The sequence below is a fragment of the Canis lupus genome, chromosome 10, assembly GCF_048164855.1.
Source record: "Canis lupus baileyi chromosome 10, mCanLup2.hap1, whole genome shotgun sequence".
NCBI classification, from domain to species: domain Eukaryota; kingdom Metazoa; phylum Chordata; class Mammalia; order Carnivora; family Canidae; genus Canis; species Canis lupus.
In genome coordinates, this window is record NC_132847.1 from 23,973,882 (window position 1) to 23,993,337 (window position 19,456).

Sequence of the window (19,456 nt, forward strand, 5' to 3'; positions counted from 1 at the left end):
AGCTAGAGAAATAGCAGTGGAATGACTGAGATAGAGTGTGGAAGCTAAGACAGGAGGTAGCAGGGCAAGGTCACGTAGAACTTTGAAGGCTGAGTAGGACTTTGGATTTTACTCAGTGCGAGATGAGAAAAGCCATACAGAGGAACTTTATGGAACAGGCATAGGGAGCAATACAGGTGTTGGGGGTACAGGAAAATAAAGACAGAATCAGTATTGAGGACTCACTTCAACATGTAGGATGGATTGGAGAGAAGGAAACCAGAAAACTATGCCAGTATTTTCAGTGCAAGATGTTGAAAATTAACCAGTGGGCAGTGAGAACGGCAAGAACTACATAAAGATGAAAAGTTTTCAAAGAAAACAATGGGATTTGCTGGCGTGGTGTGAGATGAGTGTTCTTGGGATATAGCTTCAGAGCCGCTGACTTTAGATACAAACAGATGTCCTGTCAGGCAAATGAGGTCAAAAGAACTGTTCTTAAAATGGTGTCACAAGAGTTTCAGAACAAACCTGTTGTTTGTAACTGAAACCGTTTTATTGGTATGTTTGAAATAGAACATGTTTTAAATAATTAAAGGACCTAAAATAATTCCCCCTATTCTGTAAAGTAAATAGAATTGCTCCTGTTTATCAGCTGACAATTCAACAGTGATGAGCAGGCAGGCAAAGGGGCCCTAGTGTGTGAGCCTGACTCCACTTCTGCATGTCAGCAAATTTTATTAGGAATGCCTATCTACCTCTTTTGGGTCTAAAATAAAGAATAAACTTAATTTATTTTTTAAAAAAGATTTTATTTATTTATTAGAGAGAGAGAGAGAGAGAGAACGCAGAAGCAGAGGGAGCAGCAGGCAGTGGGAGAGGGAGAAGCAGAAGCAGGCTCTGGGCTCTGCAGGGAGCCTGATATAGGGCTCGATCCCAGGACCCCGGGATCATGGCCTGAGCCCAGGCAGACTCTCAACCAACTGAGCCACCCAGGAGCCCCTAAAAAATCAACCTTAATGGAATATTCTTTGTATAGTTCTGTCTCCTTGCTGAGACTCTGCAGTATCACTTATTTTTTTGCTTATCATTTTCTGCAGTGGAAGGCTTTGAAAATAATGTGCAGAAAATCTGATACATACATACATGAAGGGCATATCTATGGCAGAAGGGTCCTGTTGTTCTGGAAAACAAGGATAAAAAGGTAGAATATATTCTTGACATCAGTTTAGGAAAATGTATGGTACTGTAGGGTAGATACAGGTAGTTAATTAAAAAAAAATCAGTACCCTTAACAACTGATAATAGCACTAACAATTTTTCCTTGATATTTATGTAGCCACACTTTAAGAAGTCAGAGAAGGATGTGACAATGTGTAGGTGACACTTAAAAAGAAAATTACCGGGCAGCCTGGGTGGCTCAGTGGTTTAGCTCCACTTTCAGCCTAGGGAGTGATCCTGGAGACCCGGGATCGAGTCCCACGTCGGGCTCCCTGCATGGAGCCTGCTTCTTCCTCTGCCTGTGTCTCTGCCTCTGCCTCTCTCTCTGTGTGTCTATCATGAATAAATAAATAAAATCTTTTAAAAAGTTACCTTTTTAAGTATGCTGTTTCACCTCAATTCCTTTTTTTTTTTTTTTTTTTATTTATGATAGTCACACAGAGAGAGAGAGAGAGAGAGAGAGAGGCAGAGACATAGGCAGAAGGGGAAGCAGGCTCCATGCACCGGGAGCCCGACGTGGGATTCGATCCCGGGTCTCCAGGATCGCGCCCTGGGCCAAAGGCAGGCGCCAAACCGCTGCGCCACCCAGGGATCCCATGTTTCATCTCAATTCTTAAACTTCATATTGTCCCTGAGGGTGGGCAGCTACTTTTCAAAATATTTTAAAACTGACTATTGAAAATGTAAAAAAAAACTTCTGAAGAGACTTAACCATAGGTTTTTGGGGAATAATAACAACATGGAGGGAGGAGAACAAATTTTAGAAAAAGCACTGTTTACTTACTTGCATATTATGTTTATTTACCTTATTTAACCAACCGTGATTTATGTTTTAAAATGGGTAATCCTTTCTGTCAGTTTTTTTTTTCCTCTGAACACACAGATACTGCTTAAACAGAACAAAGTCCAAAAGAAGCTTGATTTAACTGAATCAAACTCCTGTGCCAAGGTCAATAAACCAACTAAGGAGTTGCAAGAAAGAAAAAGAAAGAAAGAAAGAAAAAAAAAAGAGAAACAACATTAAAGTCCTGCAAGTTTGAGACCAGATCTAAGCATTTGCCCCTTTGAAGATTGACCCTGATTTTCTGTCTGACCTCAGGAAGATACAGTTTCTCTGAGATCTGTTTTCTTTTTAAAACATTGAGAGGAAAAAAAAAAAATTAAACATTGAGAGGAAAGCATTCTTGTGATATATGATTTGGGACTTTGTTATATGGAGTTTGACCAAAAGTATCATCTTCATCCTAAAGACACTTTTCATATTTGAATCTTGTACAAAGGAGTTTAATTGTTTAACTCCATACATGGCAAATATATTTTTAGTAAGATTCTGAGGCAAAAGGGCAGCCCCCGTGGCTCAGCGGTTTAGCACCTGCAGCCCAGAGCGTGATCCTGGAGACCTGGAATCGAGTCCCCCATCGGGCTCCCTGCATGGAGCCTGCCTGTCTCTGTCTCTGTGTCTCTCATGAATAAGTAAATGAAATCTTAAAAAAAAAAAAAAAAAAGATTCTGAGGCAAAGGATAAAAACAGGGAAACAGGGTTAGGATAAAATTTTACCCTTCGTTATTTGCATACTGTTTGCTTTTCTTGTCTGACACAGCAGTTTAACTCTTGCTCTAATGATTACATATGTAATAGAACATATTATAAATTCAGCATTTCTTAGGAGGCACTTGATATCGAAGGAGTTAAGCAAGGTGTACTTCACCCTTCACGGGTTGCAAAACCCTTGGCATGACATTTTAACAGCATAAATCTATAGTTTAAAGAGCAGCTTTGTCATCAGCTCAGAGCAGGAAAAACCTAAGAAGAATGAAGGTAGCTTTAAAATGGCTACCGAGATCAATTAACTATTATCCTATCACTTCGGTTTCTACCTCCCTTTGGCCTAAAAAGAAAAAAAAAAGAAGTCTGGGGGGGGGGGGGCGGGGGGGGGCGGGGATCCACTTGCCCAGAAAGGAAGTTTGAATATTTTACCTTACTGTAAACTCTTAGAAGAGGAACTAAAAACTGCCACTAAAAGGACTGTTGAGTATGATGTTAATGAACTTTCGCGTGACTACGCTATGAATCAGCGAGTTTCAGAATAAAAATTAGTTGAGTCGTCGTCTAGTCAAAAAACAAAGTCCTCGATGTGACTACACCTTTAATACACGTTCATTAACTACCCCCTTAAAAAACAAACAAACAATAACCTCCCTTACAATTTACACGTGCCATACGATGATGAAATTTCAGTGAAATGAAACCTGCGAGGACTATTCATCAGTTCAGCTAGCGGAGGCATCGTTGACGTCTGTCGTCCCAGGTAAGGTGCACAAACGGTAAGAGAGGAACTGTCAGACCCACCCCCCGAAAGTGGCCACTGAAAGCCCGGCCAGCGCTCAGATCCTGGCCCTGCCCGCCAGATGACGTTCACTACGGCGGGGATTTCCGTAGCGGTGACACACGCCACTTCCGGCCGGCCGTAAGACTCCGTGACGTGGCAGGCGAGGTCGAGCACGGTGCTTCGCGCTGGGACACCCGGAGCTGTCAGGTGGCCTCCGGGCAGCCCCGACGGGGAGACGAGAGCGTCCCGGCCGCGGCGGCGGCTGCGAGCCCGGAGCCGGAAGTGCCACGTGTCCCGATTGCGCCTGCGCGGCCAGCGGCTGACAGGCACTTCCGGCCGGGGCCTCTCTCCTGTCTCGCTAGGCTGCCGCCTTCCAGCCTGGCGTTCTCGGCCCGTCCGGTCCGACACCCAAGCCCCAGCTCCCAGGCCGAGCGGTGGCCGCTGGCGGGCTGGGAAGAATGCCGCGCCGTGCCTAGGGCTTGATGCACCGCCCTCTCTCCTCCTCGCCTCCGTCCTGAGTCGTTAGCTCCTGCCCTCCGCTTCCAGCAGTCGTCGTTCAGCTGTTGGTTGGCGGTGTCTCAGACCCCGACCATCCCCTTCCAACCCCGACACGCACTGTCGTCATGTCCCAGCCGGGGATACCGGCCTCCGGCGGCGCCCTGACCGGCCTGCAGGCCCAGAACGGGGCCGCCTCGGCCTCGGGGTCTGTCTACACCAACGGTGAGTCCCTCCTGGGGCGGCCGGCCGGCGGGGCCTGGGCCCGGGCTCCGGCTCCGGCTCCGGCTCCGGCTCCGGCTCCGGCTCCGGCTCCAGCTGACCTTTGGTTACTGCGGCTGCCTGTGGCCACCGGAGACGGTGACCTCCCGGTCGGGCCAATGAACGGGGGGTGGTGGGCGCCTGGGCGGAGCGGTACGCCGCTGCAGCCGGGGCTCGTCTTAGGGGGTCTCCTGTGGGTTCATTCGTGCGTTCGGGGAGCAGGTAATGAGCGCTAGCTGAATGGAGCAACGCTGGGTATACATGGGTGAGAAATACAGACTTGGTGCATACCTCAGGACTCCTAGTGCCTGTTTATGTGCTTTCCCCCTCCTTGCCACTTCACCCTGTCTTCCAGAGAGCAGTTTTCGTCCGGCGGGGGGCGGGAGGGGGATGCTGATTTATTTCAGTTCTGCAGGGCCTGCGGTGGGGGTGGGGGGCGTACCTAGTCTCAATTTGTGGACGTGAATGATTGTGCTTTTGGGAGTCCCCTTGAAGCCCTGCTCGTGTCTCCCAGAACCTTACCCAAATTGTACTTATGCCACCTGTTCAGTGTTTCAGCTTTGGAAGGACCAAATAATAAGGGACCATCTCCTGTTTGATTTCTAGGGCTCTTTACGCACTTAGGAAAGTGGTTGAACCTCCCTCGATAGTGTACGTGTGGCACTACACTTTGCCACTTGGTGTGAGAGTTACATAGTTTGCTGCCTCTTCTAGGATTCTTTACATCGTCCTACCTTGTGATTTGCTGAACTTACAATAATTGTTACCCATTAGAGAAAGATTTTTTTTTTTTTTTTTTTTTTTGCTAATATCTTGCCAAGTTACTGATTTACCTATAAATCTTTGGCTGGTTGAAACAAAACTAGTCGTATAAAACTAATATACTTCAATCGCCCACTAGAACCTAAGATTGTCGTGAAGTTTGGGAAAATAGCCAGAGACTAAAATAGCTAATTGACAGTGTTTTTAAGAGAAGACTGCTGTTTGCTTTACAAAGAAGGCTCTAAAAGACTTTTAAAAATGTCTGTGAGTAGGCAGGTATGTAGGCAGAAGCAAGAATAAGTGGTAAGCACTGTAATGGCGTTAGGTTGAATGAATCGTTCTTTCTCATTTGTGGTAACAGATTATATAAACTACATTTTATTCTAAGCTATTTAGTAACATTTATACTGAGAATGAAATCATTTTAAGGCTTTCACTTTTATGTTAAAAAAATGTCACATAGCTATAGCTTCTTCTTAAAACCTATAAATTGGAATTTTATGTGAGCTTTAGAAGACAAATCCTGGGCAGCCCGGGTGGCTCAGTGATTTAGCGCCGCCTTCAGCCCTGGGCCTAATCCTGGAGACCCAGGATCGAGTCCCACCCCCAGCTTCTTGCATGGAGCCTGCTTCTCCCTCTGCCTGTCTCTGCCTCTCTCTCTCTCTCTCTGTGTGTCTCTCATGAATAAATAAATGAAATCTTAACAACAACAACAACAACAAAAATACATCCTGCAAATATGTAAGTGTAGTTGTGGTATTTTTGAAGTATTAAAGGAAATTAGCCATTGTGATATGTAGTATAAAAGATTTTGTTGCTATGTTGATTTGATCCTATCCAAGAGATATTTCTTGCACACCTTCTAAGTTCTGTCCTTGGAAATGTAAAAGAGAACAAGGAAACAGTCCTTGTACACAAGTTGCCCAGAATAGTTTCAAGACTTAAACCAGATTGGGTTTTGAGAAGAGATAACATGGAAGAAATCACAAATCCCCTACAAGCTATTCAAATGGTGATGGACACACTTGGCATTCCTTACTAGTAAATGATAACATTTTCAGTATGTACCGTAAAAAATACTAAAGCTAATCATGAATGTGTAAAGTGTTTTTGGCTCTCCTTTGTACAGCTTCTAAAATCTGACTCTGCATTAAAATTAAAATATATATGGGATCCCTGGGTGGCGCAGCGGTTTGGCGCCTGCCTTTGGCCCAGGGCGCGATCCTGGAGACCCGGGATCGAATCCCACGTCGGGCTCCCGGTGCATGGAGCCTGCTTCTCCCTCTGCCTGTGTCTCTGCCTCTCTCTCTCTCTCTCTGTGACTATCATAAATAAATAAAAATTAAAAAAAATTAAAAAAAAATTAAAATATATAGGGGATCCCTGGGTGGCGCAGCAGTTTGGTGCCTGCCTTTGGCCCAGGGCGCGATCTTGGAGACCCGGGATCAAATCCCACGTCGGGCTCCCGGTGCATGGAGCCTGCTTCTCCCTCTGCCTTTGTCTCTCCTCTCTCTCTCTCTCTCTCTCTCTCTCTCTGTGATGACTATCATAAATAAATTTAAAAAAAATTAAAAAATATATATGTAACAATAAAAAATTGGGGATTCACTTAGAAAAAGAAATCATAAGGTTACAAATACATGTATCCTTTTTAAAATATAATTTTGAAAGTCTTTAAATCCCCATTTCTAAAGTTTTTGTAGAGTTATTCTCAGTAAAATGGCTGATGGCTTGTACTGGGTTTCTTCATATCGCGAACAGTGACAACAGTAGAGATGTGGTGGAAAATTGGAGAGGGTATTTCTCTAGGTGAAAAAAACTTCAGTCCTGGAATCTGGTTTTATTGGTTAACTTTTTTTTTTTTTAACTTTTTTTCCCTAAGATTTTATTTATTTATTTATTTATTTATTTATTTATTTATTTATTTATTTGTTTATTTATTTATTTATTCATGAGAGACAGAATGAGAGAGAGAGAGAGGCAGAGACAGAGGTAGAGGAGAAGCAGGCTCCATGCAGGGAGCCCAGTGTGGGACTCGATCCCAGATCCCGGGATCACCACCTCAGCCAAAGACAGATGCTCAACCACTGAGCCACCCAGGCAGCTCTCTTGGTTAACTTTATTTATTTATTTATTTATTTATTTATTTATTTATTTATTTATTTATTTATTTATTTATTTATTTATGATAGTCACAGAGAGAGAGAGGCAGAGACATAGGCAGAGGGAGAAGCAGGCTCCATGCACCGGGAGCCCGACGTGGGATTCGATCCCGGGTCTCCAGGATTGCGCCCTGGGCCAAAGGCAGGCGGCAAACCACTGCGCCACCCAGGGATCCCTCTTGGTTAACTTTTTCAAGGCACTTATTGCTGCTTAAATATTCTTTTGAATACTCATACTGTAAATTCAGTGTAGCTTTTTATTTTATTTTAATTTTATTTTGTTTTATTTTTTATAAAAAGATCAATCTGGAGTTGTGATATCTCTCTATCTCTCTCTCTCCCTCCCTCTCTCTCCCTCTCTCCCTATTTTTTTAAGATTTTATTTGTTTGACAGAGAGAAAGAAGGGAGAGTAGCAGGGAGAGGGAGACGTAGGTTCCCCACCGAGTGGGAAGCCTGATGTGGGGCTCCATCCCAGGACCCGGAGATCATGATCTGAGCTGAAGACAGACGCTTAACCAACTAAGCCACCTAGTCACCCTTTTCTTTTTTTTCTTTTCTTTTCTTTTCTTTTCTTTTCTTTTCTTTTATTTTCTTTTATTTTATTTATTTTTTAAGATTTATTTATTTATTCATGAGAGACACAGACTGAGAGGCAAAAACACAGGCAGAGGGAGAAGCAGGCTCCATGCAAGGAGCCCGATGGGGGACTCGATCCCGAATCCCAAGATCACGACCTGAGCCGAAGGTAGGTGCCCAACTGCTGAGCCACACAGGCATCCCTAAAACTTCAAGGCTTTAAACTGACATATCTTCATCTTATTGTTATGTAATAAGGCTAAAGGCAAATCATGACTCCCACTTTTTTTTTTTTGATTAAAGATTTTATTATTTTTTTTTATTTTTAGTTTTTTTTAAGTAATCTCTACACCCAGTGTGGGGCTCATACTCCCAACCCCAAGATCAAGAGTTGCATGCTCTGCTGACTGAGCCAGCCATCCAGGTGTTCCTCATGGCTCCCACTTTTTTTTTTTTTTTAAGTCTGTTCTTTCTTTCTTATTTTATTTTATATTTTATTTATTTTATTTTATTTATTTTATTTTATTTTATTTTATTTTATTTTATTTTATTTATTTTATTTTATTTTATTTTATGAGAGACAGAGAGAGAGGCAGAGGGAGGAGAAGCAGGCTCCATGCAGGAACCTGATGCGGGACTCGATCCCGGAACTCCGGGATCATGTCCTGAGCTGAAGGCAGATGCTCAACTGCTGAGCCACCCAGGCGTCCCATAGTTATTTCTTTCACAGAGTGCATGCACGCAGGGTGGGGGATTGGAGAGAGGAAAAGAGGGAGAGGGACAAGCAGACTTTGCACTGAGTGCAGAGCCCAATGCAGGGCTCCATCCCATAACCCTAAGATCATTACCTGAGCCAAAATCAAGTCGGCTGCTTAGCCCACTGAGCCATCCCATGATTCCCACTTTTAATTAGCTTGTTTATTGACTATTTGATTCAATTTGCCAAGGCAGTTAGAAACTGCAGTTTTACTCATTTTGTTTTTGTGATATTTATGTAATATTCACTTTTTCCTATATAAAGGTCAGAAGGATATTTGCCACTCTCTGTCCCACCTAGATTGCAGATCATCTTCTCTCCAGCTTTTCACATGGTGTCTAGCACATTTTAGGAGTTACCAGTTTTATTGAATAAAAGTTTTAGAGTTGGATATTTTGCAATTTAAGTCCCTAAACATGTATTCACTTCATAGAGGATTAGAGCTCATTTCCAACTCCTTTTTTTCCGATTAATTTTTCAGCTTATTTTTCTACAGTATTAGCCAAAACCATAAAATATGTTGGGGGGTGGTGTTTGGTCATCAATTTAAATGCTAGACTTGTGCTATCTTTATTGTAGATATGACAGAAATGTAGATCGTTTTTAGTTTCACTATGATATAAACCATGTTTATGATTGTGTACTTGATATAGGAAGTCTCTAGTCGTGATCAAAGCATGCTATGAATAAAGTTAGCATGTGGTCTATAGCAATGATTATTGTGGTCCTTTCATGTTTTCAGTAGGGGCAGTAACTGTGGAGTTCTATAAACTTTTTGTGTATGTGTATGAGAACTTAAGCTGTTGAAAGAAAGCAATAGAGGGGTGCCTGGGTGGCTCAGATGGCTGGGCATCTGACTCTTGATTTCGGCTCAGGTCACGATCTCAGGGTCATGGGACTGAGCCCCACCAATGGCTCTGTGTTCAGTACAGAGACATCCATTTGTTGCACGTAAAGTTGGTTAGCTAAGTGATTAGAATATATTTTGATGCGTGGGGTGAAAATTTTTTCCTGGTAGTTAATTTATCCTTCAAACCTCTTGTATTTAAAAGCATATACAGACAAAAAAAGGAACTTTTCAAAGTTTAAAGAAAATATTGCTGTCTCAAATATTATATTTTTGAATACTTGGTTTCTTTTCTCTAAGTTTTATTTATACTTCCATGTATGACACCATAATTAGTAGAACCCATACTCTAAGAGCCTTGAATTAATTTGTTTTTTTTAAATATTTTATTTATTTATTCATGATAGTCACAGAGAGAGAGAGAGAGAGAGAGAGAGAGAGAGAGGCAGAAACATAGGCAGAGGGAGAAGCAGGCTCCATATAGGGAGCCTGACGTGGGATTCGATCCCGGGGCCTCCAGGATCGCGCCCTGGGCCAAAGGCAAGCGCTAAACCGCTGCGCCACCCAGGGATCCCCCTTGAATTAATTTGAATTGGTTATTCAGTTGGATTCATGTATGATAGATGGAAAATGTGAACTGTCCCTGGAAAATAGTAGCTCCATATGTATTTACTGAATGGATTGATGAATGAATTGCTTAAGAATGTGAAGATCGTAGGTCTTTATCTTTCTTGAAATTTTAGGAGAAACCATTCTGGGCAACATCTTTTCCCCTGAGTGTTAAATTTGCATGAAAAGGATAGTTTATGGATTGTGATTTTGTGACTGTTCAGTAGGCTTTCTTGTAGAAACTTGTAAAATTAAAATTTATTTTATATTCATTGGGGTGGTATGTAGAAGTATCTTTTAATTTTTGCATGTTAGCTTTCATGAATAATCATATATCAATCATTTTGACACATCAATGGTTTCTAAACTTGATAGCTTTATTCTGAAGTACATGAGAACCACTAGTACATAAAATTTTCACTAATGGAGATTCTGGGACCTCATTGAGTACTACAGAATAGAAATTTACAAGGGTGGAACCTCTATCTCTTTGATTCTATTTTTTTTTAAGATTTTATTTATTTATTCATAGAGACACAGAGAGAGAGAGAGACAGAGAGAGAGAGGCAGAGACACAGGCAGAGGGAGAAGCAGGCTCCATGTAGGGAGCCCGATGTGGGACTCGATCCCGGGTCTCCGGGTTCACGCCCTGGACTGAAGGCGGCGCTAAACCGCTGAGCCACCCGGGCTGCCCTATATCTTTGATTCTAAAGCTGCTGTTTGGATAATTGAGAAGCAATCATCTGCTTTTACTTTAAAGATTTTATGTATTTATTTTGAGAGAGTGAGAGCGAGAGAGCAGGGGGACAAGCAGAGGGAGAGGGACAAGCAGACTCCGTGCTGAGCATGGAGTACATCACAGGCTTGATCTCAGGACCTGAAGACTGAGACCTGAGCAGAAACCAAGTCAGATCCTCAGCCTACTGAACCACACAAGGTGCCCCATCTTCTTTTATTTTAATTCCTTGTTTGCTTCTTTGCCTCTTTAACTTCTCTGAATTTGGTTTCTATTTCCATTCTTCCCTCAAAACAGCCCTAAATAAGGCTACAAATGACTTTTTGGTTATTAAATAAAAAAATATATTTCATTTTTCATTGTTATTTTTCTTTTTTTTTTTTAAGACTTTATTTATTTATTCATAGAGACAGAGAGAGAGAGAGAGAGGCACAAACACAGGCAGAGAGAGAAGCAGGCACCATGCAGAGAGCCCGACATGGGACTCGACCCAGGGTCTCCAGGATCATGCCCCTGGGCTGCAGGCAGCGCTAAACCACTGCGCCACCCGGGCTGCCCATCATTGTTATTTTTCAAGCAACATCTGATACCCTTTAACATTACTTGTTTTGTTTTAAGACCCTTCTGATTTGGTTGCTCTTTCTCAACAGCAATGTTCTCAATATTTCTACCTTTTTTTACTGCTTTTTTTCTTCTCTTTCTTAAATGTTTGTCAGCATTCTGACCTGTTTCTCTTCTTTTTCTTTCTTTAAAAAAAAAAAAACAACAACAACAATAAGAGTGCCTAGGTGGCTCAGTCAGTACAGTATGTGACTCTTGGTCTCAGGGTTGTGAGTTTGGATCCCATGTTGGGTGTAGAGATTACTTTAAAATATTTAGGGACATCTGGCTGGCTCAGTCAGTAGAGCACGGGCTCTTATGATTTTGAGTCCGACATTGGCTATAGAGATTGTACTAAAACAAAACAAAACAAAAAGCCTTTAAAAAATCTCCAAAAAATAGCTATAAACATTATTTCACATCATTTCTGTGGCACGGTTTCTTACTCTGTACATATTTCCTCAATATCATTAATCCCCATGGTATCAAATGTTGTACATATGCCAGTGATTGCCAACGTTATATCGTAAGTAGAAACCCATATCTTTGGCTGCAGATAAATCTCTTTCTCTTGTACATCTGTACTTGGATTTCTTGGTGGCACCTGAAAGTATCTTTAAAATCATTCTTCAGGGCAGCCCAGGTGGCTCAGCGGTTTAGCGCCACCTTCGGCCCAGAGCCTTATTCTGGAGACCTGCGATCAAGTCCCATGTCGGGCTCTCTGCATGGAGCCTGCTTCTCCCTCTGCCTGTGTCTCTGCCCCCCCCCTCTCTCTGTGTGTCTCTCATAAATAAATAAAATCTTAAAAAAAAATAATTCTTCAGTCTTTCTTCCCTTTTCTCTTCTCAGCCTTCCCCAATTCTTTTCTTTTTTTTTTTTTTAATTCAATTTTTTTTTAAATTTTATTTATTTATGATAGTCACATAGAGAGAGAGAGAGAGGCAGAGGGAGAAGCAGGCTCCATGCACCGGGAGCCTGACGTGGGATTCGATCCGGGGTCTCCAGGATCGCGCCCTGGGCCAAAGGCAGGCGCCAAACCGCTGCGCCACCCAGGGATCCCCCCCAATTCTTTTCTTTTCCTTTCCTTCTATCCAGTGAATGGTACTGCCATCCACTGAGTTGTTCAGGTTAGAATCTGGGGAGTTATCCCTGATTGCTTCCTCTGTTCACTTCCACATGAATTCACATAATCACTTCCACATCAAATCCCATCAGTTGTATTTCTTCAGTCAGTTTTATGAAACTTATATTAGATGTTAAGTATTTCCTTGCAACCCCATTTTATTTTTTATAAAATGTATATGCAAACAGAAAACCTAGGCATAAACTTCATAGGTTTATAGCTGTTGTACAAGGTAAAACTAAAACATTAAAAAACATCTGCAAAAGCAGTACAGTTCAAAGTTAAAACATTACTCCAATGGATTATGTTTGGCTGAAGCCAAAATTGATCGGATTGTTTTAATTTTGAATGTTGGAACATCATTTGGGTGATTATCATGGTCACTGTTCTTCTTTTTTTTTTTAATTTTTTTAATTTATTTATGATAGTCATACAGAGAGAGAGAGAGAGAGAGAGAGGCAGAGACACAGGCAGAGGGAGAAGCAGGCTCCATGCACCGGGAGCCCGACGTGGGACTCGATCCCGGGTCTCCAGGATTGCGCCCTGGGCCAAAGGCAGGCGCTAAACCGCTGCGCCACCCAGGGATCCCCTTCTTTTTTTTTTTTTTTTTTAAAGACAAGGGCCACCTAGGTGGATCAGTGGGTTGAGTGTCTGACTCTTGATCCTAGCTCAGATCTTGATCTCAGGGTCGTGAGTTGGAGCCCCACATTGGGCTCCACACTGGGCATGGAGCCTACTTAAAAAAAAAATGAGGGGCACCTAGGTGACTGTCAGTAAAGCCTCTGACTTTGGTTCAGGTTATAATCTTGGGGTCCTGGATTGAGCCCCACATCAGGCTTCGCACTTAATGAGGAGTCTTCTTTTCCCTCTCCCTCTACTCCCCCAGTTCATTCTCTCTTTCTCTCTCTCTCTTATAAATAAAATCTTAAAAAATGAAGAAAAGGGGGCACCTGGGTGGTTAAGTGGTTGAGCTCAGGTTGGCTCAGGTCGTGATCCCAGCAGCCTGGGATCAAGTCCAGCATCAGGTTCCCCTCATGGAGCCTGCTTCTCCCTCTGCCTATGTCTCTACCTCTCTCTCTGTATCTCTCATGAATGAATAAATAAAATCTTTTACAAAATGAAAAAAAAAGGTGAGACTTGTTTTCAGTTGTTGGGGAAGAACTTTTTCTGCATTGTTAGATTGGGTGTTTGGGGGCCTGTGAATTAAACTGGCAAGAGACAGATTATCAAGAAAGAAGACATCATTTTCTTATGTAGTATGAGAGTTTACAAAAATGACTCAAGGAGGCAGATAGAATTTGTGACTTAGGTACAATCTTAATAGGGGAAGGGGAAGAAGAGAAGGGCATGTAAGAGGAAACAAACTGATTTTTATGAAAAATAAATAGGGTCTTAGTAGAATAAATGGGAGATTTGATAGTTTTGTGACAGTGTACGTTTAGGTGTGGTGTGGAAACTTCTCAGATGATAAGAGTCAGTTATCTTTGGTTGTTCCTGGGTTAGAGATTTATGATAATTGAATTTTTGGCATTCTTTTGGGACGCTCTATTTTGGATGGATAAAAGATTTCAGGAACTCATGCCCTATGGTCAGAATAACTCACATGCCACAGAGGTGTGTTCTGGACTGATTCATAATCTCTAATCTGTAATTTTCATGGGCTCCTTAATTTATTAATGACTTAAGTAAGGTTTAAGCCCAGCAATCTTTTTTTCTTTCTCTCTCTCTTTTTTTTAAGATTTTATTTATTTATTCATGAGAGACCCAGAATGAGAGAGAGAGGCAGAGACACAGGCAGAGGGAGAAGCAGGCTTCATGCAGGGAGCCTGACGTGGGACTCCATCCCAGGGCTCCAGGATCCAGCCCTGGGCTGAAGGCAGCGCTAAACCGCTGAGCCACCCGGGCTGCCCTCTTTTTTTTTTAAGTCACATGCTCTACTGACAGAGCTAGTCAGGCACCTATTTATTTTGTGCACTTAAAAAAATGATTTTATTTATTTGAAAGACAGCATATGGCGGGGAGGGGCAAAGTAGACAGAATCTTGATAAGTCGGCTCTGCGCTAAGCAAGGATCCTGATATGGGGCTCAGTCCCAGGACCCTGAGATCACAAACTGAACCAAAACCAAGACTTGGACTCTTAACCATCCATGTGCCCCTATTTTGTGCATTTTGATGATCCCTAGTTTTCATTTGGCAGCACGTGGCTCAAAGGCCTTTTTTGCATTAGCCTATGATAAAACAATAAATAAAAATACAAATCTTTTTTTTTTTTTTTTTTTTTTAGAGTTTATTTATTTATTCATGAGAGACAGAGAGAGAGAGCAGAGACACAGGCAGAGGGAGAAGCAGGCTCCACGCAGGGAGCCCGATGCGGGACTCGATCCCGGGTCTCCAGGATCACACCCTGGGCTGAAGGCGGCCCTAAACCACTGAGCACCCCCCCCCCCCGCTGCCCTAAAAATACAAATCTTATGATAAAACCAGGCTGTGAGATGTCTTTTTTTTTTAATCATTCATGAATGAATGAATGAATGAGAGACACACACAGAGAGAGAGAGAGAGAGAGAGAGAGGCAGAGACACAGGCAGAGGGAGAAGCAGTCTCGATGCAGGGGGCCTGACGTGGGACTCAATCCCAGGTCTCCAGGATCACACCCTGGGCTGAAGGTGGCGCTAAATGGCTGCCTCACCCAGGCTGCCCGAGATGTCTGTTTTTATCCACATGTCCCACAATATGCTTATGAATTAGTTTTTGGCAAATGTTTTTATTGATTTAAAGATCTCTGGATTCCCACTGCTGCTATTTAGTCAATGGTTTCTTGCCTGGACTACAGCAATAGATTCCTTTCAGTCTCTAATCTCCTCTAATCCCCGAGAAGTTCTCTTTTGTGCAAATTTAAAATGTCCCAAGGTAGCCTTTCCAAAGTTCTTCTAGTGCCCTTAGGCTGAAATCTAGACTTTTTTTTTTTTTTTTAAGATTTTGTTTATTTATGAGAGAGAAAAAAAGAAAGAGTGTGAGTGATCAGGGTTGGAGCAGAAGGAGAGGAACAAGGAGACTTGGCGCTGAGCATGGAGCCCAACTGGGGTCTCCATCCTACAACCCTAAGATAAAAAACTAAGCCCCAAATCAAGAGTTGGACGCTTAACTGACTGAGCCACGCAGGTGCCCCTGAAATACAGATTCATTAAGGGAATAGTTCTGAACTCATGTTTCACTTCAGACATTTGCTTCAGTCACTTGACTTTTGTTCTGTTATGCTGAACTTTTTTCACAACACCCTTTTTTGACCACAGGCTGTTGTACATCTTGCTCCTTTTTCTGGAAACATTCTTGATACTCCTTTTCCTGGAACTAAATCTGATTGTCTCTTAAGATCCTAGTTGAAACTTCCCTTTCTCAGGAAATTATCTCTGCTACCTTTCTGCCTTCAGTTTAACCTAAGTGCTGCTTCCTTGGTGCTCTCACAGTGTCCTGAGTTGCCACTTGTCACATCATGCTTTATTGTCCATGCCTGGTTCTTTGTCCTCCAATCTGGACCACAAGCTACTTGAGGGCAGGGTTGGAGTGGACCTTTGTTTCTCTGATGGTATTGATAAATGTGTTTATTTCAATGATGACATAAATAGAATGTTCTTAACTATTTGGAATAAGGTGAATAATTTAGACTAATTATAGGATCAGTTTTTAACTAAATGAAAGATTAAAAAAATGTTTAGTTCAGATGAAATTATTTGGTTTATGAACAGATGTAAGTGAGTGCTGCAGTGTTAAGGGCACAAATATATGTTTTCTTCGATGAAGACAGCAAACATTTATTGAATACTAACTCTGTGAGAAGCATCACTGTGTTTCATATAAATCATATTCTTACGATGTATTAGTTTGTATTGCTGTTATAACAAATTGCCATAAATTTGGTGGCTTAAAACAACACAAAATTGTCATTTTAAAGTTGGGGAGGTCAGAAGCCGGAAATAGGTCGTTAGAGCTCCATTCCTTATCCGAAGCTCTAACAAAGAATGTTTTGCCTTTTATAGTTGCTGGAGGCTATCATTGTTTGTTTGTTTTTTAAGATTTATTTATTTATTCATGAGAGACACAGAAAGAGGCAGAGACATAGAGGGAGAAGTAGGCTCCCTATGGGGAGCTCAATGCGGGACTTGATCCTGGGACCCCAGGATCACGCCCTGGGCCAAAGGCAGGCCGGTGCTCAACCGCTGAGCCACCCAGGCGTCCCTCAGTATTTTTTTTTTTTTTAAGATTTGTTTATTTATTCATGAGAGACAGAAAGAGAGAGAGGCAGAGACACAGGCAGAGGGAGAGGCAGGCTCCCTGCAAGGAGCCTGATGTGGGACTTGATCCGGATCCCAGGATCATGCCCTGAGCCCAAGGCAGGCGCCAAACCGCTGAGCCACCCAGGGATTCCTATATGTATTTATTTGGTCAATTCTCTTGTATATAACCATTCTCCCATTGCTGGTGTTGCTTCCTCATTCTATACCAGCTTGCCTCCAGTGTGGATGCTTACACCTCATCCCCCTCTCCATGTCTTGAGGACTGAATTTTTTAGGAAAGGGACTACTTTGCCTTTTAGCTTATTTATTTATTTAGAATTAATTAATTCTGAGAGGGGAATTAATTAATTAATTAATTGTGAAAGGGGGTAGGGGCAGAAGGAGACAGAAAATCTTAAGCAAGTCCACACTGAGTAGGGCTTGATCTCACAATCCTGAGATCATGACCTGAGCGGAAATCAAGAGTGGGCTGTTTGACTAAGCCACCCAGGTGCCCTAAGTTTATTTAAAAGTATTGCTTATAAGAATATCTAACATGGTGTCATATCATGAAATAAGTTTTTTACTTTTAACGGATTCCATCAGGTGATCACAATAACGTTTGAAACTAGTCTTTGGGCAGCCTGGGTGGCTCAGTGGTTTAGTGCCGCCTTCAGCCCAGGGCCTGATCCTGGAGACCTGGGATTGAGTCCCACATCGGGCTCCCTGCATAGAGTCGGCTTCTCCCTCTGCCTGTGTCTCTGTCTCTCTGTCTCTGTCTCTCTCTCTCTCTCTGTGTCTATGAATAAATAAATAAAATCTTAAAAAAAAAAAAAGAAACTAGTCTTTATTACAGTTGATTATCACATTTCTCCAAATAAAGTCCCTATCTTCGTGGACCATATGTTATAGTGAGATAGACTATAAATAAATAATGTGGTGTCACTTTAACACTAGAAAGAAAAATAAATCAGGGTCAGAGGTGAAAAGAATGAAAGATGCTATTTGAGATGTGTTCAGGTAGTGCTTCTTTGAGGAGATTATTCAAAATAAAGAGATTGAGTGAGATTATCCAGGGGAACAGCATTCTTGGCAGAGTAAAAAGTGAAGAACCCTATGGTGGGAGCATATTAAGCTTGTGGAAGGAACATTAAGAGGGTAGGTGTGGCTGGAGCTAAAAGGAAAAGGAGTAGGAAATTTTCAAATAGCTTATTTATTTATGAGGTATTTCACCATTAAGTGGAGTAATTGATGTCAGTTGACAGTGACTTTACCATATACATTTATTAAACTCAAAGATGAGGGTTTTTGTTATAGGTACATATTTAAAGATTAGGGACTGTGGTGCTTGGGTGGTTCACTGCATTAAGCATCCAACTCTTTTTTTTTTTAAGATTTTATTTATTTATTAATGAGATACAGAGAGAGAGAGAGAGAGAGAGAGGCAGAGACACAGGCAGAGGGAGAAGCAGGCTCCATGCAGGGAGCCTGATGTGGGACTTGATCCTAGGACTCCAGGATCACACCCTGGGCCAAGGGCAGGCACTAAACCACTAAGCCACCCAGGGATTCCCCAGCATTCAACTCTTGAATTCTTTTCTTTTCCCTTTTTTTTTTTTAAGATTTTGTTTATTTATTTGAGAGATCAAGACAGAGCATGAGTAGGAGGAAGGAGGCAGAGGGAGAGGGAGAAGCAGGCTTTCTGCTGAGCAGGGAGCCTGAGGCAGGGCTTCATCTCTGAACCATGAGATCATGACCTGAGCTGAAGGCAGACGCTTAAGCCACTGAACCACCCATGTGCCTCCAACTTTTGAATTCTGCTCAGGTCATGATCTTAGGGTCATGAGATCAGGCCTTGAGTAGAGTTCCAAGCTCAGCACGGAATCTGCTTGTCTCCTGCTCCTCCTCATTCTTCCTCTCTCTTTCCCTCTCAGATAAATAAGTAAATAAAAATTTTTTAAACATTTTATTTATTTATTCATGAGAGACACAGAGAGAAAGGCAGAGACATAGGCAGAGAGAGAAGCAGGCTCCATGCAGGGAGCCCGATGTGGGACTCGATCTCGGGACTCCAGGATCATGCCTTGAGCTGGAGGCAGATGCTCAACCACTGAGACACCCAGGTGTCCCTAAGTAAATAAAATATTTAAAAAAGAGTTGCACACCCTACCACCTGAACCAGTCAGGCACCCCTGAGTGCTGTCTTTTAAAAAATGTTTATCTTGGAGCACCTGGCTGCCTTCCGCCCAGGGTGTGATCCTGGTTAAGCGTTTGCCTTTGGCTCAGGTCATGATCCTAGGGTCCTAGAATAGAGCTTCATGTGGGGCTCCCCGCTCAGCAGGGAGTCTGTTTCCTTTTCTTCCTCTGTCCCTCTTCCCTGCTCATGCTCATGCTCTTTCTCTCAAAGAGAGAAAGAAAATCTTAAAAAAAAAAAATCTTATTTCCTTTTATTGTCTAATTTTAGCCACAGAAATAACAGTATATTCCTGAGTAGAAGTGATAGTTTTAGGGATTTTTTAATAACACCTTTAAAATGTACAATTCAGTGATTTTTAAGTGTATTTACAGGGTGTTGCAACCATCACTACTATCAATTTTATCATATTTTTATAACCCCCCCCAAAGAAACTATTCCATTTGTACTCACCACTGCCTCCTTCCCCCATCCCCTGCAACCACAAATCTCTGTATCTGTGGATTTTGCTGTTCTGGATGTTTTATA

At 42.2% G+C, this 19,456-nt stretch overlaps 1 protein-coding gene across 2 annotated transcripts in view; it reads left to right on the forward strand.

Moving 5' to 3' along the window:
• Positions 1-19,456, forward strand: part of SEC24A (SEC24 homolog A, COPII coat complex component) — a 108,484-nt gene that overhangs the window by 41,217 nt on the left and 47,811 nt on the right. The window contains exon 1 of one of the 2 annotated variants that reach the window (XM_072841100.1): positions 3,822-4,250. The exons of the other annotated variant lie outside the window; for it this stretch is intronic. Coding sequence (XP_072697201.1) covers positions 4,154-4,250 — 97 coding nt within the window. The 5' untranslated portion in view covers positions 3,822-4,153. Of the gene's footprint in view, positions 1-3,821; positions 4,251-19,456 lie in introns of those variants that run through there. 2 annotated transcript variants of the gene reach the window in all.